This window comes from Diceros bicornis, chromosome 19 (genome assembly GCF_020826845.1).
Source record: "Diceros bicornis minor isolate mBicDic1 chromosome 19, mDicBic1.mat.cur, whole genome shotgun sequence".
NCBI lineage: Eukaryota > Metazoa > Chordata > Mammalia > Perissodactyla > Rhinocerotidae > Diceros > Diceros bicornis.
Window position 1 is genome coordinate 32,981,227 of NC_080758.1, and position 23,286 is coordinate 33,004,512.

General features: G+C 45.7%; 1 protein-coding gene across 3 annotated transcripts in view; it reads right to left on the reverse strand.

Annotated features, from left to right (window-relative positions):
• Positions 1-1,779: 1,779 nt before the first annotated feature.
• The window catches only part of RASSF2 (Ras association domain family member 2), a 53,241-nt gene continuing 31,734 nt past the window's right edge, over positions 1,780-23,286 (reverse strand). For 2 of the 3 annotated variants that reach the window (XM_058563149.1, XM_058563150.1), the window contains 11 exons: positions 19,298-19,388; positions 17,146-17,221; positions 14,940-15,091; positions 12,440-12,528; positions 11,299-11,459; positions 10,417-10,518; positions 9,176-9,227; positions 8,559-8,680; positions 7,955-8,038; positions 7,200-7,297; positions 1,780-5,818 (listed from right to left, as the gene is read on the reverse strand). In XM_058563149.1, the coding sequence (XP_058419132.1) occupies positions 5,749-5,818; positions 7,200-7,297; positions 7,955-8,038; positions 8,559-8,680; positions 9,176-9,227; positions 10,417-10,518; positions 11,299-11,459; positions 12,440-12,528; positions 14,940-15,091; positions 17,146-17,221; positions 19,298-19,356 (1,065 nt within the window). In that variant the 5' untranslated portion in view covers positions 19,357-19,388 and the 3' untranslated portion in view covers positions 1,780-5,748. The remainder of the gene's footprint in view (positions 5,819-7,199; positions 7,298-7,954; positions 8,039-8,558; positions 8,681-9,175; positions 9,228-10,416; positions 10,519-11,298; positions 11,460-12,439; positions 12,529-14,939; positions 15,092-17,145; positions 17,222-19,297; positions 19,389-23,286) is intronic. The other variant, XM_058563152.1, reaches the window with a different exon arrangement.

Sequence of the window (23,286 nt, forward strand, 5' to 3'; positions counted from 1 at the left end):
CAGGACTACAGTCCCTACAAAAGGGCCCATAATTTTAAATCTTCTAGAGTTAATGTATGTACTTATAAAGTATATACTTATAACTTTTACTTATATAAATTTAACTTACATACTTATATAACATATACTTAACATAAATCATAAGTAATAATTTTTATTTTGCGTGGTTTTAAGTGAAAATAGCAAGGTCAATTTTACCCAAGTTCAGTTTTCAGTAAGTTTGCTTGCACCTACGCGTTCCAGCAAAACCTATTCATATATTCAAAACTTCACGGTGAAGTCTTGTGCTCATAGCAAACTCCATTCAGTGATAACTTCATTACCTAAAACAGACAACACCAAATTATTTCATAAAATCTGTTTCCATAAAGCAAGCCAAAAACTGCCAGCTCCTTTGGCAGAAGCCTATTGGTATTTTTTGGGTAATTATAGGCACTCTGACTTCTAGAAGGCTTACTGACTGATTTGGGGTCTTGGTGGGGTCCCAACCAGACGATTTATGTTATGTCTATCTTGTCTCCATCCATGTGATATACAGTACAAAAACCTTACCACCTTGAAAGGGTTAACTGCTCATCTATTTCACCCAGCTTAATTTCACCCAATTAATGCAGCAAATTAAAAGCTACTGCTTGGAGTAAAAACTCTAAACATAAGGAATCAAAATAACACTTAAAGGGAACAGTGATTTTTCTAAACTTTTCTCTCTCTCTTTTTAAATATATGTAAGCATGGTTTGGGGACATCGTTAAAAATCTTGTCTTGGTTGTTACCTTTTTCTAGAGGCCAAATTATGTTGGTCACTATTTACGCTCCAGGGCCAGGTTTCCCAGGAAGGCAATTGTCAATCACATATCCAAACGTTATGAACCAATCACATAAGCCCTCTGTGTTAGTCACAGAGAAACAGAACCAGTACGATGTGTTTACATGAGAGAGATTTATTTTAAGGAATTGGCTCATGCAATTGTAGGGGCTAGCAAGTCCAAAATCTGCAGGGTAGGCTGCCAATCTGGAGACCTGTGGAAGAGTCCATGTTGCAGCTCAAGTTCAACGGCAGCCTGGAGGCAGAATTCCCTCTCCCTTAGGGAAGTCAGTCTTTTTCCGTTAACGCCTTCAACTGATTGGATGAGGTCCACCCACATTATGGAGGGTAATCTGCTTTACTCAAAGTCTACTGATTTAAATGTTAATCTCATCTAAGCAATACTTTTACAGCAACATCTAGACTAGTGTTTGATCATATATCTGGGTACTGTGGCCTAGCCAAGCTGAAACATAAAATTAACATCACACCTTCCCCACATCATACGGTGGAACTTGGGCCCTCATTCAAAGCACTTAGGCTTAGTGACCCCTGGGGGGCTGCCTCCAATAGAGGCAAACCCATGTCCCCACAGCTGCCACAGGGCAGCTTGGCCACTTTACAGATGAGGAAACCAAGTCCAAGAAAAAGTTTCAGCAAGTCAGTCCCAGGGTCATAATAAGCCAGGGGTGGAGTCAAGGAAAAAGTCCAACCTCACCAAATGGTAGTTCCCAGCTCTTTCCACCATAACTGCTGTCTCTACCAGGGCCTGAACTTGAGATTCAAACAGGTACATTCTCATTCCACTTCCTATTTGGAACATTACAGCCAAGTCTGAGCCCGTTTAAACCACAAACTCCGGGGGAAGAAAGCCAACTTATCTCCTGCATGCACCTTCACATTCCTATCCCCAACCCTCCCATGATGCAGAGTTCCCCACCCAGTGAACACACACAGACCCACCAACGGGGAACTTCTCTTTGAAAAGTGCTTTATTTCGACAAGCTCTAAGTCAGGTGCATTAAAACATATCAAAATGTTACAGAAATTAACAGCTCCCTACTGAGGCCTTGTCAAATTATGTTAAGATACCTAAACGCATCCGTTTATAAGTTCAGAACCAAACATTGAACCAGGTCATGTACCATTGCCGAAAGGCAAGTTGTAATTAAGAAAAGAATACTTCACAAAGCTAAAACAAGCTAACACAACCCCTAGGAAACACTAGCAATTACACACCAGAAACCATCAGCCTGGGAAACAGGTCAGCCAACTGCCGGGAAGACTCCACGGGTAAACTGAGGCTTTCCCTTCACAGCTTGTCCATGTCTTGTGCTCAGTTAAAACACAGGGGGGCGCTGTAACCTCCTGTGAAGGGTAAAGGCTTTCAATTATGTCTGAAACAAAGGGTGCAATATTTGTTTTTATTTCTACCTCTCTAGGAGGTCATGTCTCATCTTATCTGCCTCAAGCAAGATTGTATAAAACAATTTAAGTAGAGACTTGAAAATGCACTGCTGCATCAGGGATGCTCAGGGAGATCTCTGTCTCCTATCTCAGCACCCACATCATGGTTTGGTCGCCATGAGACACTGAAATTCCCTTGTTCATATAGAAATCTCTCTCGGAGATATATCTATGACACTATGCTCTCTGTGTTACAGAGCTTTGAATTTTTTTTTTTTTTAAAGGAGCTTGTCTTTTCTTAAGAGAGCTTCTTGCCCTTCTGTGGCCCATTCCACTCTCCTGACACTCTGGAATAACCACACAACTCTGCAGAAAAGAATTCTTGCCAAGACGTTTTTGCATCGGAGAATTTTTTTTTTTTTTTTGGTCATTATATGTCAGTCTCATCTACACTGATGATAAGATGTCTTTATCTGGAGATCTCTAGGAGAGAGTATTGTTTTCTTTCTGGTCAGGAGGAGGGAAGGGTGAAAATATTTCTCCTTGAAGTCTCAGATCAAAACCTCAACCTCAGGTCTCAGCATTCTTCCCGGGGATGGGTGGCTAATCTGACACCCTCTTGCTTCCATTTCAACTCCGAGGTAAAGTCAGTCCAGCCTGGAGACCACTGTGCACACTCCTCGCCAGCCTGCACAGGCAAGCCTAGCGTTTGTGCTTCTCAGTCCCTCCCCAAGGGACCACCCCCCTACCCCCCAGCCCCCTCCATTTAACTCATCACCTTCCCACTAATGTGATCACTGAAAATGTGACCTTGTGCTTACTTCCACCATCACCTGGGGGAAGGGAACCCCTTCCCAGCCAGATGGCCTCAGGTTTTTCCTTCATTTGATCACCTTGTAACAGAAGCCCAGGAAAAAGAAAGCCAGATGCAGCTGTACTGCTTTTCACAAGTTAGGAAAAATACCCTATAAATTGGCCTTTTGTTCTTCACACGATTTCAGGTTCATTGCACGCAATTACATAAACCCACACAAACGAGTCGAGGCGTTCAAAGCTGCCAGGCCATGTGATACCAGTGAGAAAATCCGGCTCCACAGGGCGGCGAAGTGTCTGTGTTTCAGCCGCTGCTATTTCAAAGAACCTTTCCAAAAAATTCCTGATCAGGGTATTAGGACGTGCGAAATGATCTCTAAACGGGGTGGGCCTAAATGGAAAAGTGTGGCTTGCATTAAATGGCATGTGTCGTGTAAGATACGATTTCCCCTCACTTCCATCCCCATCCCCCATCTTTAAAACGCCAAGTCTACCTTAGAATCACTTTCTCAGAAAGTGATTGGGCAGACCTGACATTCTGCAACATTTCCACATTTAACACTATCGTAGAGCTAGTGCAAATTAAACAGAACTTTCATAAACCAAAAATAGCTGTCCAATAAAAGTTAGTGGTTAGTAATTTGCTTTGTGAAAATTTTTCTCCCTAACTCCTCGAGGAGAATTACTGGGGCCAACGAAGGCTTTGAACATTCAAAATAAAAATAACTGGAAGAGAAGTTTTCCAAGTCATTTTCTCAGATGCAAAACTCAGGAAGTGTGCTCACATTCACAAAACGGCTCTTTCCATCTGCGACAAAGGACGCCTCTCAGCCCGCCCCGGATTTTTCCTGTGCGTTTTGCAGAAGCCCACGGAGGTGTCTGATCAAGACTAAGGCCCTCCGGATCTCCAGCCCATGTCCCACGGGGCTGGCGGTGCTGTCCCCACAGAGGAGGGAGGCTTCCCAAGATAGCCCCGGCAAAATGCCAGGTGGCAGCACGCCATCTTTTTGAAAGGCAACAATGAGACCACAGCTGGGAGCCATCTAAGGAGGCCATGGAGGCCACAGGGGCCGGTAGGGGCCGGGGGGTGCCTGGGGCAGGAATGGCTCTGCTGCAAAGGTCCACCTTCTTTGCAGGCACTGATTAGTGGCTCTCATTTCCTCAACTGCCCAGCTCTCCAAACCTTCCTTGGAGAGGATGTGGAGAAGAGATGGGGAGCCCCTACCCCAACAAGGCTCAGAGACACCTGCTCTTAGGAGCCTCTGGCCTTGCTTGGTTGATCTCTACAGCCAGGCACCCTGCTCCAAGCATCTCTGTCTCTCTTCAAACTGTATCAGCCACACTGGCACTGAGCTACCTGGCAATCTTCCTGACGGGGGTGACAGGGGACAGAATGTCCCTGCCCTTTCCCCCTATTGGGGTCTACTCTAAAGATCACCCAGGTGGCTGCCCAGAGAAGCTCCATCCTCCCTATGCACCTTCACAGGGCAGTCCAAAGAGCCTCCTTGAACCCCACACTCGGTCAGCAGCAGGCCGAGTCCTCATTTTTGGAGTCCACCTTGATGCACAAGGTGAGAGCAATTTGCAAGAATCCAGAGGTTGGAAAGAATAAAGCCTTGACTTCAAACACATGGCCTCAACTCGAAGTGCAGGAAAACCCCTTGTTGATATGAAAACCGGCTGGGGTCACAGGCACCTGTCATTTCTGCAGGAGCTTCTACACCTCCTAAGGAGGGAAACTTCCTGGCCACCTCCAGCCCCCAGAACAAGGCCAGGCCCTGGCTGTGCTAGCCAGGCTCCGCCATGTGCAAACCAGTGAGAACTGTTTCAGGAGACCCTTCCTTCAACTCAAGGACGTCTCGGAGAGTTGGGATCTGCAGCTTGGCATGCTGAAAGAAACATCAGGCTCCCCTCCTGTCTCCTAGAGGTGGCCACAGAGGGGAGGATGGAGGCAGAATCCATTCTCTACAGGCATCCACACACATTATCATATACGTCTTTGTTATTTAAAACAATCGAAGTTTCCAGTGTAAAAACCTGTGGGTTTATTGCATCTACCCCACTGCTGGTTTATTTTTCTCTTTCTGTTGGACCTACCCCAAGGGCATGGGGCTGTTGTTTTGTTAATTTCCAAAGCTCTCACATTACTGATCCATTACCCATCCCTGTAGGCATACAGGGAGAATCTCTACCAACACGTAAATACCCCACATGGCGAGCTTGCTGAGCCCCCTTCCCCTTCTAAACGTGGGCAGATGTGAATGGCTGCTCCCTGGCACTCGCGGGGAGAGATCTTTTCTTCAGCCTAAAACCCTTCAGATCTCCCCTGATTTTCCTGCCCATGAGCAGCACATCTGCCAGTCACGGGACTTGTGCTGGTTGCTTGGAATTTAACTGCATGTGAAAATACCAGGTAGGCACGCGAATATGTACCATGTGTGTGCACACATGCACAGGCGCATGCGCACACACACACACTTTGGGTCCTCCCTATAACAAAAATCAAAAGTCCTTGTGACTGAAAGAAAGAAGCGCAGGGATCCAAGGATGGGGAGTTGTCTGCTGGCTTCTCTATCCTGCTCTAGGCAGCAAATGGTGGCTTTTCGGGAGCTGGAGAGGTTTACATTGAAACGGTTCCCCGGAAGGAAGGCGCCCAGCTTCCTGCGGGTCTTCTCATGTCAACAGCGGCCCCTGTGGTGTCTGGATCCCCTCCTTCTTGTGGCTCAGATTGTTGCTGGGGTCTCAGCTATCTCCTCCAGCCTCTGCCGAATCATTAGCCGGAGCACGGTGTACCTGGGGATGGAAACAGCTGTGGTGGAGAGCAGAAAGCAACACACACCTCCTCTCGATCCCTCCCTGCCACTGGGGAGCTGTGTGGGCCGACCGTCCTGTCCCTTTGCTTCTATCATTGGCCCACTCTTTAGCTACTTTATTGCTTGTGTTCATTTCCACAGCAGGATGAGAGGGACTGAAGATGCTAGCTCCAAACTAGATTCTTTTACACTCATGCATCGCTTAACGGGAATATGTTCTAAGAAATGCATCATTAGGCGATTTCGTCATAGAGTGTACTTACACAAACCTAGATGGTATAGGCTACCACACACTTAGGCTCTATGGTACTAATCTTATGGGACCACCGTCATATATACAGTCTGTCGTTGACGAAAACATCGTTATGCAGTACATGACTGTACTAGGGTTAGAGAGTCTGGGAAAAGAAGGATAAGAAGGTGAAATAACAATAATAAGGGTTCCATTAACTGAGTGCTTACTATGCCCAAGATGCACAGTACTGTATAGGCACAGTAGCATGTAATCCTCACCTAGGCTGGACCATAAGAAATTGGAATTATTTGATCATTTTAGGGGGCCTACAAAAATGGTGACTTCAGATGGCTCAACCTAATATCAGTAGCTGCATTTTGCAGAAGAGGCCATAGCAACCACCAGGCGTGGAGGTCCACGGCTTGTGGGTGAGTGCAGTTTTCCCATCCTTCCCTGACTATGGCAATGCAGACGTTGCAGTGGGCACCACTAAAGTGGACATTGCCTATGTTCAGCGCATTGCACTGCACAGCAAAAGCTATTTTTAAAGTTTGGTGCACAGTAAGTTCAATAAATGATCAATAAATGTTAACTGCTATCATACTAGTTATTATCATCGACACAGCAAAGATAGTATTGGCTTTATTCTCTAGTGGCAAAAATCAATCAATTGTTCTGCCATATGCATGGAATGCAGACAGCTTTATGACTACATGTAGCAAAGAAATCATAAAATCTTCCCCAGAGAGAATCTTTACTGGACTTTTCAAACCAAATGCAATTTGCAGGAGAGAAATGTTAAAAAGGGAAGAAGGGTACAAGGCAAGGATTTCAGAGGTAGGCTGCTCAGACTACTCTCCACTGACAACCTTCCTGAAATCCCGGGGACGTTTTTATGTCCCACATCAAAATGAGAAGCTGACACCAGAAGCAGAGAGACAAACACACTGAAGTTCTGTGTCCCCATCTGAGATCCAGATTTGTCAGCGAGAAGCACCCTGAAGAAGGTCCCTAAGACCCAGGCCCATGTGGCAGCTCAGCACAGTTCCTGCAAGGCACCTGAACAGAGACCCTCTCCCTGAGGCCCCGGGAGAAACCCAACCAGCCACCCGGGGGCCACATTTACTTGCGTATCAGCTTCTTTACTTCCCGATCTTCTTCCTCTTGGAGCTTCTGAATGAAGCTTTTAAGGACAGGCATCTCGAACTTTATATACTGGGCCACCTGGGGAGGAAGAAGTAAGTCTGGGGTGCCTGGCCCCTCCAAGCATTATTCCAATTCCTTTTGGCATCTCTCTCCTGTCAGACACAAAGCCTTGGGAAATATATTTCTACATTAATCCGGGAATTCCTTAAAGGCAGGAGCCAAGCCTCATTCTTCTCAAGGCTGCTATAGAGTCTGCGACGAAGATCACTTCATTTACATGACACATATCTCATAACTTCTCATTTTGCATCTCATGGATCCAATCCATGACAAAGTAATGTCAAACGTGGAAAAGCACTTTCTCTTGATTCCATGATGCAGAGAAATACCTGACCCCACGATATTTAATAAACCTCTCTGTTCTCCCCTAAGAGAATGTAAGGAACCATGGCTCAGAATGATGATTTGTGTCTCAAGTCTCAAACAGGCATCCAGTGTGAACTTGCTCCTGAGAGGCTGTGGGGGAAGGAGGGCTCCCAGGTGAGCTGAAGTTAAACAACCGCTCCTCGTCCCCCATTAGAATCCCCAGCTGACTCTATCAACTCTTCTCCACGGGAGAAGTATATTTCTCCACCCTAGTCATGTTGGGCTTGGCTATGTGACTTGCTTTGGCCAACAGAATGTGTGTGGACACGCCATACACCAAATCTGAACGGAGGCTTCAAATGAGCTTACATGGTTTGGACTGGTTTCTTGCACTCCATCCATCCGCCATGAGAAGCATATCCTGGGTAGCCACTGTCCCTTGAGACTGGGTCTCTAAATGAGACATGCAATGTAGACCTGAACTCAACCCACAGCCTAGAGCAGAGCTATCTGCTATCAGCCTGCAGAATCCTGAGCAAAAAAGTCAATGTTTGCTCTTGCAAGCCACGTAGATTTGGGGATGTTTGTTATTGTAGCAAAAGCTAACTAATACATAAGATAAGGTAAAATCACTGCTAACTTTTTGAAGTTGTTAAGAGAGGGTTTGCAGAAACTTCTTGGCCCTCTTACAATACCCCAGAAAGGCTCAAGACATTTACTTCTTCTACGGAAATCAGTTTGTGCCTGAACATTCCTCAAACAACTCCCACAGAGCACACCCTCAACCTACTGTCTGCATTTATTCTCTTGGCCCTGTGGCCATTACTGTCTCAAGAAAACCTTGTATTGAGGAATGGCAGCAAAATGGAGCACGATCCTTGGCCAAAACGTCAAGCTATACCCCAGTTGCAGGCAACCCAACCAAATCCCCACTCTCCTGAGGAGAGACCATCTGATTTGAAAGGGGACTCACGTCATAGGTGACTTCCTCCACCTGGTCCTTCTCCATAAGGAACACTTTGGAGACCTGCTCACATGGGCCCTGGAGGATTCGGGCAATCAGCGGGTAATCGGTGTTCTTCAGCTTCTGTTTCTCTGGAACCACACACAGCCAGGAGCAGCCCTGAGTTCGGCCTGAGGCCTTTCTCACCATAAGTAGTGGTCAACTCAAGGGCTCAAATGGACCAGGCACTTTAGGAGATGCGGCCATACAAGTCAGGAGACTGATTTGTGAATGAACAATTCAACAGGTGTTGTTCAAAGGTGTTCCCTCTTCCCTCCCTCCTCTCCCCAGCAATACCATGCCTCAAACCCTTTGGAAGATGCCGCATTGGATGAATTGATTTTATTTGTCTCTCAAGAAAATCTAGCTCCTTTTTTAATGGGCAGTTAGGCTTTACTGTTTGTTTACTGACCGTATATGGCATTCCCCAGTGACCCCTTCCAGCAAGCCCACCAGCTTTGGAGGCAAACAACATTTGGAAATTTCCAAAACCCAAACAACAAGTGAATGAGGCAGAGGTATTTTTTTTAACTTGCTATTTTGAGTTAATTAGAAGTTTTAAAGTACATTGTGTTCTTCAGACTTACCACCACTGGTGTGGACCACGTACAAAGCAAACTCCTCCGCCGAATTCTCGATCTGGATCAGGAGCAAAAGATAGTTGCTGAAAGCATGCATTTACACATCCTAACTCTGAGCCATCCCCTCTTCTCAAACACTGCAAAGCTAAGTAGATTTGAAGCTCTTTTGAGGGGAGGGCTGGCCATTTAGCTACATCTCTCAGAAGTGATGAGGAGATGGGGCAGCAGGTAACTTTATCAATAATACTAGACAATAAGAGCTAACAGTTGCTGTAACGTGCCAGGCACAGTTCTTCACACTTTCCATGTTTTAACTCATCTAATACTCACAACAACCCATAACAGGGTCCCATTATCTCATGTTACAGATGAGGAGGCAGAAGGACAGGGAGCTTCAGTAACTTGCCCAATGCATCCAACCAGCAGGTCATGGGTGGGGATTTGAACCCAGAGCCTGTGCCCATGGGTCACTAGGTGATACTGGCTTCCATTAAAAATAAGACTGCCTGGTGGCGCAAGCGGTTAAGTGCACGCACTCTGCTGTGGCGGCCCAGGGTTCGCCGGTTCGGCTCCCAGGCGTGCACCGACGCACCACTTGTCAAGCCATGCTGTGGAGGCGTCCCATATAAAGTGGAGGAAGATGGGTATGGATGTTAGCCCAGGGCCAGTCTTCCTCAGCAAAAAGAGGCGGATTGGCAGATGTTAGCTCAGTGCCGATCTTCCTCCCAAAAATAAATAAATAAATAAGACTACCTGGTCTCCAAAAGACTTAGAAGGGGATTATGGAAAACACACAGAGCAACAAGACTTTAAAAACACTCATGCAGTATGATTTGCACATCTATTGAATGTTCTTTTTTCAAAGTAGGTTCCCCGACTGTGTTCCAGAAGTCAGTCTGTGCACAGAGCCCCGAACCAGTCATCAGGCCAGGATCCTTCTAGCACGCCGTAAAGCACCCGAGGGCTGTGGCTCTCAGAATTCAGCGGCACCAGAATCCCCTGCGAGCCTTGTTGCGCAGGTTCCCTGACGTCCCCTCCACGCTTCTGATTCAGTGGTGTGATTCGGGGCTGGGGCCTGAGAACCTGCTTTTCTAACAAGCTCCCAGGGGATGCTGATGCTGTGGGGTTTAAAGCTCTGCCCAGGGTCCCCGTCCCACACACTCTCCGGGGCCCTCACCTCCACACCTCTGGGGACCCCCACGGCGCACATGCCGCCCCTCTGAGGCCAGCCAGGGGCGGAAACTTGCCTTAAATTTGTTGAGCAGCAGCTTCAGGACCTGCGGAGTGGTCATGGTGCTGTTGATGCGGACGTTGGTGACGGAGCCATAGGCCGGCGTGAACACCGACGTCTGTCGATAGAGGGGTCCGGCTCAGGGTGAGAGTGGAGACAAGGACGGGGCACTAAAACCCAGGTGACCTGGGGTAAAGGGCTCGGGGACAATGGTGCTCGACCTGTGCTCCCTGACAGTCCCCTGACAACCTGGCACTCATCGGGCTTTGATGTCATCAAAGAGCCCTCAGCTTCGCCTAACTCAGGAGCTTGAGGGGTCCGAGCCTGGTGTGTGGCAGGGTTGGGGAGGGGGGATAGGACAGAGAAGGGAGGCCTTCTCTCCCAGTACAGCACGCAAAAGACCCTTCCACAGCGACCTCAGCATGCGGAGGTCTCTGACCACTCTCCCAAGATGCACTTGCTTCAGGGGCCAGATTCAAACCAAGCAGCAGGAGAGAAGGAATGTCAGCTGGCTTGGGGTGGGGAGCAGTGTACAGACACCCCCAGATCTGCATCCTGCAGCTCTGCTTTAGGGGCAGCCCTTAGCTCACAGAAAAGTCAGACGGCACAGCAGCCAGGAGGGACACGGTGAGGAAGAGGGTAACGCGTGGACTTGCCAGGGGCAGGGGGGTGTGCTGACGGGGGCGGTTTGTGGGGTCATCTCACCCCCTACCTACGGGGGCTCCTGATCTGGGGGTCCCTCATCCCTCACAGAGCCAGCAGAGCCTGCAGCCCACCCACAACCCAAAGACTGAATGACAAACAGAGGTGACAGACACCTCTAAGGTGGCAGCTGCCCAGGAAGGGGACTTGTCCACCTTGGGGCTGCCCCCGCCTCCTGCCACCCTGTCCCCTCTACCTTGTGGTTGTAGAAATGGCCATTGATGGAGAAGCGGTGGCGTCTGATTCGCCGCTGATCACTAGGTGTCCTCACATTGCCGCGGCGACGCACCCCAACATCACTGCGGGTGCGCATCAGCTGTGGGGTGTCTTCCTGCACAGGCTTCAGGCCCCTGGAGTCTGAGAGGGAAGGCGATGAGCTCTGTGTGTCTGGACCCAGGATGTGGCAGTCTGCATATGGCATGGCCAACACCACCTCCCCCAAAAGATATTTCATAAAAACTGTGTTTCCTTTTGGGGGGAAAATAATGTATAATTTACTGAGAAATAATGCAGTTCAGAGCACAGATTTCAGAGCCAGACTCCCAGGTTCAAATCCCAGCTCTGCCACTGCCATACATCACTCATCTCTCTGTGCCTCAGTTTCCTCTTCTATAAAATGGGCATAATAATAGCACCCACATCACAGGATTGTTGTGAGGGTTTAAATGAGTTAATTTACATAAAGTGCTTAGAACAGTACCTGGCACAGGATAAGCACAATATAAGGACTTGCAGGATACTACAAACTGACAATATCTATCAAAATTACAAACACACAGCCTCAGACCCAGAAATTCCACTTGAGAGAACCCTACAGACATTGACAAATGTGTGAGATGACACGTGTACAAGGGCACTGACGGCAACCTTGTTTGTCACAGCGAAAGACTGGAAATGACTTAAATGTCTATCAATAAGGAGCGATTAAATTACCATTTTCCCATACAATGGACACTGCAGAGTGGTAAAGAATGCAGAAGTTCTTTACGGATTTGTATGGAACAATCCTCAAGACAAACTAATAGAAACAGGGATGTGCAAAATGCTACCACTTATATACAAAGGGGAAAAAAAGAGATGACACTCAACCATAAAGGTTTGTTGGTGTGTATTTGCAGAGAATATCTTAGGAAGGACGCCTTCAGGTTGCTTCCAGGGAGGGAAACTCGATGGTGGGTGGAAGAGATAGGAGACTTTTAATTCTTTTTAATACTTTTTGAATCTTGAACCATGTGAATTTTATTTATTCAAAAAAATGAGTAACAGTGTACAGCATCTACCACATCAGTCTTCACACAGTCGGCCCCAACCAGAGGTCCCTCCCACCACACAGGTACCTGTGGGGCTCGTGGCCTGGTCCCTCTCGGGCGGGGCGTCCACCTCTGAGATCTGAATGTTGGACATGGTGAGGGGCTTCAGGATGGTGCTGGGGGGCAGAAAATAAACAAAAGAGAGATTGGCTCAGCCCCTGTGGGAAGAAGCTCCCCCTCCCACCCCACTCTACTCCTGCCAGGGGAGCACTCGGCCTGTGCCAGGCTGGGCACCAGCACCCATCAGGCGATGAAGGATTCAGGTGGGCTGCACCGAGTGTCCCATGAGGCTGGCCCAGCCCCGGGCTGAGCACTAGGTGGGGAGGGGCAGTTCTGGAGGGAAAAGATGCTCCTTCCCAGCATCTACAGCAACACAAGCACCTGATTCATCAAGCCCAGGATGGAGAACACCAAAGAACAAAAACCGTGTATTGCCTGCACTGAGTTTCTAAGCACAGACGGGTTCTATAGCTTATTTGGAAAACCCTAATAATGGCCATTTATTTCTCAGGACAAGATTCCAGCTCAGATCCACTTCTGTTGGAGGAATAACTCAGAAATCGCTTCCAGCATCTAAAAGGAAGGGAAAGTAATAAGTTGGCTGCGATGAGGGTCAGGGTAGCTTTGGAAGGGGCAGTGACGACAGTGTCGTCAGGGTTGCAGGGACAGAGTGCTCAGCCAAGCTGAAGAAAGGGCTACAAGCAAGCAGTCTGAGCTGAGACCTGGTGTCACCGTGATCACTGGCAAATAGCTTCTCAAAGCCAAAAAGCACAGGGGGAGCAGCTCAGGGGAACACACCCAAAGTTAACAGAGGATTTGGCCAGAAAGGAAAAGCATATTTAACCAATTAGGACCATCCCACAGTGAGAAGAGCGTGGGCTTCCTGGGACCCAGTAGAGATGGGATTCATGGCCCAGGAATGATAGTTTTAAGGAAAGACAATTAAAATTGAAAATCTGAAAGAAGTTCCAATTGTAGAATAACTTGTGGATTTCTGAGCCCCCGGAATGGAACTGGGGAATGAGCCCCTCAGGAACGGCAAACACTTGGCACCCACAGTGGCCGCTGCCCACTCCCTCGTCCAAAGCTCTCTCTCTTGCCAAAGCAGAAACTGGTCTCAGCATCCTTCTTAACACAGTGGTGCAGGCATTCACTTCATTATAGCAGGCACCTGGATAACATTATTTACCATTCCTGAAAACTCTCTCAAAGTATTTGCAGGTTTCAAGAACGAATCAAGACCGCCTGACGCCGCAGGGAAGGGAAAAGAAACAGGCGTGCAGAGTGAAGGACCCCTTAGCAAACCCAGCCAAAGGCCACACAGTCAAATGGAATTTTAAAAATCGTCTTACTTAAGGAACAGAATGTAACATAGTCTGGGGTCAGCGTGGGGTGCGGAAAGGGCTTGGCCCACCGGAAATCAAATACAGCAGAGGTGCTGAAAGCAGAGCAGAGTGTGAAACCAGCGAAGTTAGACGAAACTGAAGAACCTTGACCGGACATCCCGGCGTCCGATGGGATGGGCAAAGACCTTCCTTCTTAATTTCCCTTGGAAAGAAACCAGATCAGGGTTTGGCTACATTGTAGGATTCTCTCAACTTTACAGAAAGATAGATTTGGCTGTGGAGTTTAACAAAACGTTCAATGTGGCCAACAGAGAGGGCTTGGTTCTTGTTTAAAACAGAAAAAAACATCACTGCGGTTTTGGCTGAGAGCTTGGCACCCTCCACCCACACTCTGGCCCGAAGGCTGTCAGCATCAGCAAGTTTCAGGATGGAACAAGGCTAGTCACTTGAGCCTAAAAACCGAAGTCCCAGAAAGACAGTAGAGGGTGTGCCTTCCTAGATGCATTCGGCTACTCGTTTGGCAGTGGAGGGAGGAAGAGGCTCGGTCTTCATAGACCGATAGTCCCCATCTTCTGATGCAGACTCGGAGGAGGGGACCGCCCAGACTACGGACCATCAGGCCGCCACCCAGCTCCAAGTATGGCCTAAAGGGAGCAGACCCCTGGCTGACCTCGCTTGGCTGACTCCAACAGGGCCTGACATTCCTTTTCTTCTTCTAGGTTCCCCCAAGACATGAGCTTTGGTCAGAAGGTTTGAGCCCTAAACGTGTCTGGAGTAGGGTCATTCTTTGAGGAGTGGTCCTAGAGGGGAAGATGCTGGGGCATCAGGCATCCTGTCAGAAATCTGCAGGCTGGGCCTGGCCACTAGCACTACCCCTCAGAGACTTGGAAATTCTCCATGAGAAAGGACTTGCTGCTCACTGATGCCTTGGTGCTTTCCCTCTCTGACTCGGCATCTCCCCTCCTCACTCTGACTCCCACTGAGTGATTGTGGTGACAGGCATGGAGGTCCATTCACACCAATGTCTGCCCCTTTCTCCTCATCCCAAGCTCAGAGCAGGGGGCAGTGGAGGTGGTGGGAATGGGAGCTGAGGTCAAGGCTTGCTGGAAGAAGGTGCTTGAGAACACACAGAAGCCCCAGATACCCCCAGTCACCACCCAGTCCCATCTCTCCTCACTCACCCCTGAGCCCCCAAGTTACAGCCAGAGTGCCAGGAGGAAGAGGACGGAGGAGGGCGAATGCGCTCATTGTCATCCTGCATCTGCAGACGAATGGGCCGGCGCAGCCCCCAGGAGATGTTCAGCAGTCCCTCCACAATGAATTCGTCTTCTTCCTGCCCACAGAGCAATCAGCACAGTGAGCCCAGAAAAGCCCCACAGAAACCAGCACTACGTGGCGGGACAACTGACAGCATCCTCGATGTGTCCTAGCTGGGCGCACCCAAGTTATATTCACACCCCAACCCTGAGACACACCCCACTGTAACCTACCCCTGAGCGCCTGAAGCTGACCACATAGGCCATCATAAAAGTTGCCTCGAAATTCAAATATACATGTGCAAATTATAAAAGTGGGTTTTTTTTGTTTTTATATTAATGACTTTAAAGAAAAAAGAATACATCTCTTAAAGTAAGTGACACTAGCTTTGCTAACAGAAGAGCAAGAGCTAAATTCTTGAATTAGCGCCTTTCCCTTCACCTACTGTGGAAAGTGATGTGTCTTTAGCTATAACATATGTTTAGCAATCTGACCTGCTGGTTGAAGGAGATTTAAAATAACCTTTCCCCAGGTTTATTTTAAAAAATACTAGCTCCTCTAGCAGATCAACTGTTATCTTAAAAAAGGCTGTCAAGTGATCATGAGTTGGGAGATGATGTGTTAATCAGATTTCTTGACAGTAGAACTTTCCAGAGCCTATAATTAGCTAATGTGTTACATTATGACTCTCCAAGAGGTGAATAAATCTTGCAAGAACTCCATATTTATACTCAAGAGTTGTTGACTGATAAGAAGTTACATGCGAAACCCATCTAAGGGTATTTGCATGTTTTATCCCAAAGAAATGGATCTCATTTATGACCATAAAACCCTTTAATCATCGAGCATCTTGAGAATTTATTCCATAGGACACACCCCAGAAGCTGTTTAAGGACCAAAATCTTGCCAATGGCCCAGCCACTAATTAGTAGAAGCCTTGAGGACGATGCCTGAAATGGTCAGGCCTTCTTTCCCAAGTCTCAGAAAAACCTTTCTGAACCCATGTTTTATGGGCAGAGGCCACAGACATCAGACCTGGGCCATGGCCACGTCTTCAGGACAAGCTGTCCAATAAACAGCTAACCCGGGCCCCAGGATCATCCCAGGATTCTAGGCTGATCCTGGGCCCCAGGTTAGAGAGGGACAGGGGAATAAAAGAAGGCAGGAGAAGAGTGGAACAACTTTAGTGCATTTGGGGATCTTGGAGAGAAAGGCTTTATTTAAGCATAGGCTACATATATGGCCTTCTAGCTAGTCAAGGCTGGCACCATTACTTTCATCACATTATTGTAGTACCGAATTTAACCCAAACTGGGACTTTGCCTAAGTGGACTGGTTTGAGGGACACAAAAAAGGCCGCTGCATCCCACATACTATCCCCAACCAGCCTGTCTTAGTAGGTGAAATTCTACCATCTGGTATGTTTCTATGGATTACATCGCCATGGCTTGATAACCTGAAAAATGTGTTTAGAAGGGTATTACACACACCTTCTTATCAGTCAAGAACACTTGAGTATAAGTTACTCTACCAGGCTTCTATATAACTCACCATCTATCTGATAGGAGGCTTTACAGAAATGGATACAGGATGAGTAAGCTTAGATTCAGGACAGGGGCTGGGGAAAGACAGATGGATAACAAAGGGCATTCCAAGAAGGCACCCTAGGAAGACTGCTGCAGTTGTGGGGAAGGACCAAGAGTTACCTCCCAGAGCTTATGTGGCTTGCCTAGATTACTATGGCAATAGGACTGGGGCCCAGATGTGTAAACACAGAGGACTGGATAAGGTTCCTGAATTAGCCAAGAAGAGCAAGCCAGCTTGAGAGCCATCTGAAAGGGTTATTTCAAGAAAGCTTCCCTTTGGAGGACCCCCACTCTGAGGCTGGTGCTAGCCCAGCCACACACCCACAGGAATGTCTCTGGAACAGAAAAGCTCATCCCTTTTAGAACAAAACTGGACCTGGGGTCTCCTTCCAAAGATCTCCAGGGACTCCCACTAACATCCTAAATGAGAGGCCACTCAGTGTGGCAGGAGGGGCAGGGATCCTCAGCCCAGGACACGTGGAGACAAAGACTGGGCTGGCTCAGCAGGGAAGGAGCTAACAGACCTTCCCCGGGGACTCCGTACCTCACGGTGTCGGAGCTGCAAATTCTGGCCTTCATAGTACAAGTTGTAGGTCTTCAGATGCAGGAGAAGTTCCTTCCTTAAGGGAAAAATACAAGACGTGTGACATTCTCAGCTGGAGCCACTTAGAATGCAGTCGCACCCTCTTTTTCTCACCTCTAACCTGGCCTCAGTCTCCCCAGTCTGGGTGTTCATCCACACGTGTGTACACACGCGCGCGCGCACACACACACACACACACAGAGTTCTGCCACCACCCTCATCACCATCTTCCCCCAGGATCAAGGTCAAGAATAAACACTACCTAGAACAGACTGAATGTGAGGAGCAACTCCAGAAACCAAGGCAGGCCTGGTCTGCTGGTGCAGGCTGGCAGCTCTGCCAACACTCCCCAAACCCAAGCTAAGTAAGCAGGCCTTCACAAGCCACAGATTCAGAGAGGCAAAAGCACTTCAAAGCCCACCCACAGGGTTTCCCTGGCTCTCCATAGCCTTTCCTCCCTCACACATGCTGTGAGTTAGGAAAGGACAATTAACTACAGACCTTCGCAAGACTCAGAAACTTCTAGGCTTTCCAGAAAATTCAAAGGAATAGATCTGGCTCCCACTGACTTATGCTTCATAGACATGACCTTAACATGTCTAAAGTTTAAAAACTTACAAACTCCCACGACAGTGGAATGGATGAATAAAGAGAGCTACAGTCACACAAGGGAATATTATACAGTGATGAGAACACGAATGAACTACACACAACATGGATGAATCTTACAAATATCATGTTGAGTAAAAGCAGCCAGACACAAAAGAGCACACATCATATGATCCAATTATATAAAGTTGGAAATGGGTGTTGAATTCAGGATAGTGGATCACCTTGGGGAGCAGTGACTGGAAGTGGGCATGAGGGGCTTGTGTGTTCTGGGAGTATTCCATTCTAGGTGTTTTTATCTTTTTATTCTATTCTAGGTGCTTTTAGTTTACTAAAAAAAATTTTAACATAAAAACCCCTCTCTGAAGGCTGGTATCAGGCCTCCTTAGCTGCTAAATACTGGTTTCCAGGTGGCCCACCTGGGAGCATAGCTCTACTGAACATGGGAGAGAGAGGGCTCCACACCCTCAGGTTGAATCAGGGTGAGAACAGTCTAATCAACTTTTACCTAAAAGCACATGAGGGCTGGGAGAGGAGAGAGGCTCAAGGAGACTGCTGTGTGCTTTTGCCTGTTCTCAGGCAAGAGGCAACAGGGTTCGGTCCCTCTAAATCCAGCCCCTCAATGGAGAGATCTGGGGACATGCCAGAGGTCAAAACCGCCTGGAAACACCCAGAAGCTCCTGACAAGTTAAACCTAGATAAACCGGAGTAATTCTACGTAAGCCGAAATGAATTTGTGAAAAATGTGACTCCAAATAACCTAAAACAAAAGCTGTTTGGTACTTTTGAACGCACAGATCTGAAACTAGGATTTAAGTTACTGGTCAGGAGAAGTCCCTGGGGAAACCCTTCAATGGAGATAAGAATGTGTGTATCTCACACAACTGTGTGTCTCTATGTGGCCAAGTGTGTCTAAAGGACTTAAAACAATTTGGTCTCAGATAAAACTAAACACTTAGTTAAGATAGAGAGCATCCAGAATGTACAAATCTCTATGCTGGATATAAAAATATATCCTCACACTTATAGTTCAAAAAAGTCCATTTTGGCTCAGCCCCTGTCACATTCAACAGATTTTAGTGCATATAAAGTAATGAAACTACCTTGTTCTGTTCAGGAGGCACTTGTGCCATTTTAGCCAGAACCCCAGCAGCACAGGGACACAACCCAGCCAGAACTCACCCCAGGGGACACCACAGACAGGACAGTGAGCAGCCATCACTAACTCTTCCTCCTGGAAGCCCTCCAGGACACCATCTCTTTCGAGCCCCCAAAAGTGCCGTGTCTTCAGGCCCCCCTTTACTTCACTCTCTATGGTCAGACTCTGGGGTATGTATTTATCTACAGCAGCAACCTTGCTGATGCTCTCACTAGGCCCCACTCAGCTGCTCAGCCCCTTCTCACACATGAGAGCCCAGCTCTCTCACATACAGAAGAGGCACGTCTGCCAGCAGCTTCCGTCCACATGGGACTGGGGACACAACACTATAGCAAAAAATCTTACTTGGAAATGTATTTATCTTGTCCACATGGGACTAGGGAAGTTTGGTGACTGTAGTCCATTCTTGCTTTCTCTTTTCATCAGAAGGAGAGGCCTATATTGAAAGGAGAAGACAGAGGTTAAGGTCAGGTTGTGTCCTTAGGAACTCAGCAGAACTCGGGCCAGAGGATGGGGGGCACATGGATCTCTGTCCCCATCCCAAATCCAAGCTTGGGCAGCTCAACACTGACCCAAGGCTAGTGAGATGCCACACTGCTGGATACTGCCTCTGCTTACCACAGCCACTGAGGAAAAAGTACTCAAAGGAAAGATGACAACCCCTGAACAGCCCCAGAACAAATGCCCCAGCCACAAAGAATGTTGACACCCAAGTTGGTTGGGAGGATGACCAATTAGTCTTCCCTGAAGGGACCTCCACAACACAGAACAGAGGTTCTTCTGACAGGGAAGGCTCAGATTCTACTGAGGTATACAAAGGATTGGTAAACTCCCCAAAAATGTCCAAATACAGCTGGGCACAATAAATCACAGCATATTTGTCTATGATCACCATTAAAATATGATAATGTAAAAAACATTTAATATATGTAAGCATAAAATATGCATATATATACATTTATATGAATGAATATACATATAGTTTCAGGGTTTCTCAAGCTCAGCACCATTGACATTTGGGTCTGGACCATTCTTTGTGGTGGGGGCTGTCCTATGCATTGGAGGATGTTTAGCAGCATCCCTGGCCTCTACCCACTAGATGCTAGCAGCACTGCCCCAGTCATAATAATCAAAAATGTCTGCAGACATTACCAGTGGTTGAGAACACTTGGTGCATATATATATATATATATATATATATATATATATATATGTAAATATATATGTAAATGAATGAAAGGTCAGCTCTCCCTGGGTAATGACATTAGCAGCAATTTTTTTCAAACATTTTATCATGAGAATTTTCAAACATAAACTTGAAGAACTATGACAATGAATAGCCATGTATTCATGGCTATTCTACCATTAACATTTACTATCCTTATTTCATCACACATCTGTCTATCTATACATCCCTTTATCCGTCCAACAATCCAGCCTATTTTTGATGCATTTCAAAGTAAATTACACATAAAACAAGTCTTAGCAAATTTAAGAAGACTGAAATCATACCAAGTATCTTTTCTGACCACAATGGTATGAAACTAGAAATCAATAGCAGGAGGAAAACTGGAAAATTCACAATAGCAGGTGGAAATTAAATAACACATTCCTGAATAACCAATGGGTCAAAGAGGAAGTCAAAAAGGAAATCAAAAAATATCTTGAAACAAACAAAAATGGAAGCATCCATATCAAAACTTATGAGATGCAACAAAAGCAGTTCTAAGAGGGAAGTTTACAGCAATAAACACCTACATTAAGAAAAAAGAAAGATCACAGCCTAACAAAAATGGAAGCACCCATATCAAAACTTATGAGATGCAACAAAAGCAGTTCTAAGAGGGAAGTTTACATCAATAAACACCTACATTAAGAAAAAAGAAAGATCACAGCCTAATTTGTTAAAAATCAACCTAATTTGCTAAAATTTCCTAAAACCAAGGAACTAGTAAAAGAAGAACAACTAAGCCCAAAATTAGCAAAAGGAAGGAAATAATAAAGATTAAAGCAGAAATAAATGAAATAGAGACCAGGAAAACAATAGAAAAGATCAAAGAAACTAAGAGCTGCTTTTTTGAAAAGAAAAAAAAATTGGCAAACCTTTAGCTAGGCTAAGAAAAAAGAGAGAAGACTCAAATAAATAAAATCAGAAAGGAAAGAGGAAACATTACAAGGGATACCACAGAAATACAAAGGATCATAAGAGAGTACTACGCACAATTATATGCCAACAAATTGGATAACCTAGAAGAAATGGATAAATTCCCAGAAACATGCAACCTACCAAGACTGAATCATGAAGAAATAGAAAATCTGAACACACCAATAATGAGCAAGGAGATTGAATCAGTGATCAAAAACCTCCCAACAAAGAAAAGCCCAGGACCAGATGATTTCACTGGTGAATTCTACCAAACATTTAAAGAAGAATTAATATCAATCCTTCTCAAACTCTTCCAAAAAACTGAAGAAGAGGGAATACTCCCAAACTCATTTTACAAAACCAGCATTACACTGATACTAAAGCAGGACAAGAAAAGAAAACTACAGGCCAATATACCTGATGAATGTAAATGCAAAAATTCTCAACAAAATACTAGCAAACCAAATTCAACAGCATAGTAAAAGGATCATACAACATGATCAAGTGGGATTTATCCCTGGGATGCCAGGATGGTTCAACATATGCAAATCAATAATTAATGTGATATGATACATCACATCAGTAGGATGAAATGATAAAAATCACATCTCAAAAGAAGCAGAAAAAGCATATGAGAAAATTCAACATTCCTTCATGATAAAAACTCCAACAAATTGTGTATAGAAACATACTTCATATAATAAAGGCCAGACATGGCAAGCCCATAGCTAACACCCTACTCAATGGTGAAAAACTGAAAGTGTTTCCTCTGAGGTCAGGAACAAGACAAGTGTGCCCACTCTCACCATTCCTATGCAAAATTGTACTGGAAGTCCTAGCCAGAGCAATCAGGCAAGAAAAATAAATAAAATGCATCCAAATCAGAAAGGAAGAAGCAAAATTGTCTCTGTTTGCAGATGATATGATCTTATGTATAGAAAATCCTAAAACTCCACCAAAAAACTGTTAGAATTAATCAATGAACTCAGTAATGTTGCAGCATACAAAATCAACATATAAAAATCAGTTGTGTTTCTATACACTAACAACAAACTATCTAAAAAAGAAATAAAGAAACAATCCTACTTACAATAGCAGCAAAAACAATAAAATACTTAGGAACAAATTTAATCAAGGAGGTGAAAGATCTGTACACTGAAAATTAAAAGACATTGATGGAAGAAACTGAAGAAGACACAAATAAATGGAAAAATATCCCATGTTCATGGATTAGAAGAATAATATTAAAATGGACATACTACCCAAAGCCATCTCTAGATTCACTACAATTCCTATCAAATTTCTAATGACATTTTTCACAGAAATAGAAAAAAAAACCCTAATATTCATATGGAACCTCAAATAGCCAAAGCAATCCTGAGAAAGAACAAAGCTGGAGGCATCACACTTTCTGGTTTCAAACTATACTACAAAGCTACAGTCATCAAAACAGTATGCTACTGGCACATAGACCAATGAAATAGAACCAAGAGTTCAGAAATAAACCCATGCAGATATGGTCAACTAATATTTGATGAAAGAGTCAAGAATACTCAATGAGGAAAGGATAGTCTCTTCAATAAATGTTGGGAAAACTGGACACTCACATGCAAAAGAATGAAATTGGACCCCTATCTTACACCACCCACAAAAATTAACTTGAAATGGATTAGACTTAACTGTAAGACCTGAACTATAAGAATTCTAGAACAAAACATAGAGGAAAAGCTCTTTGACACTGGTCTTGGCAATGATTTTTTGGAAATGACATGAAAACCACAAGCAACAAAAGCAGAAATAAATAAGTGGGATTACATCAAACTACAAAGCTTCTGCACAGCAAAGGAAACAATCAGTAAAATGAAAAGGCAACCTACAGAATGGGAGAAAAGATCTACAAACCATATATCTGGTAAGGGGTTAATATCCAAAACATATAAGGAACTTATACGACTCAATAACAAAAAAAACAAATAATCCTATTAAAAAATGGGCAGGGGAAAATTAACCTGGGAGTGACGCCAGCATCATGGCAGAGTAAGCTTTCCTCCTTAGACTCTCCCCCCCAGGATACAACAGAAAGGACATTCATACACCAACAGAAGACATTCACACAACACAAAAGATGTCTGAGAGACCCACACAGCTTTACATTTGAAGGTGGAGGTGCTGGAACCCCCAGAGAAAG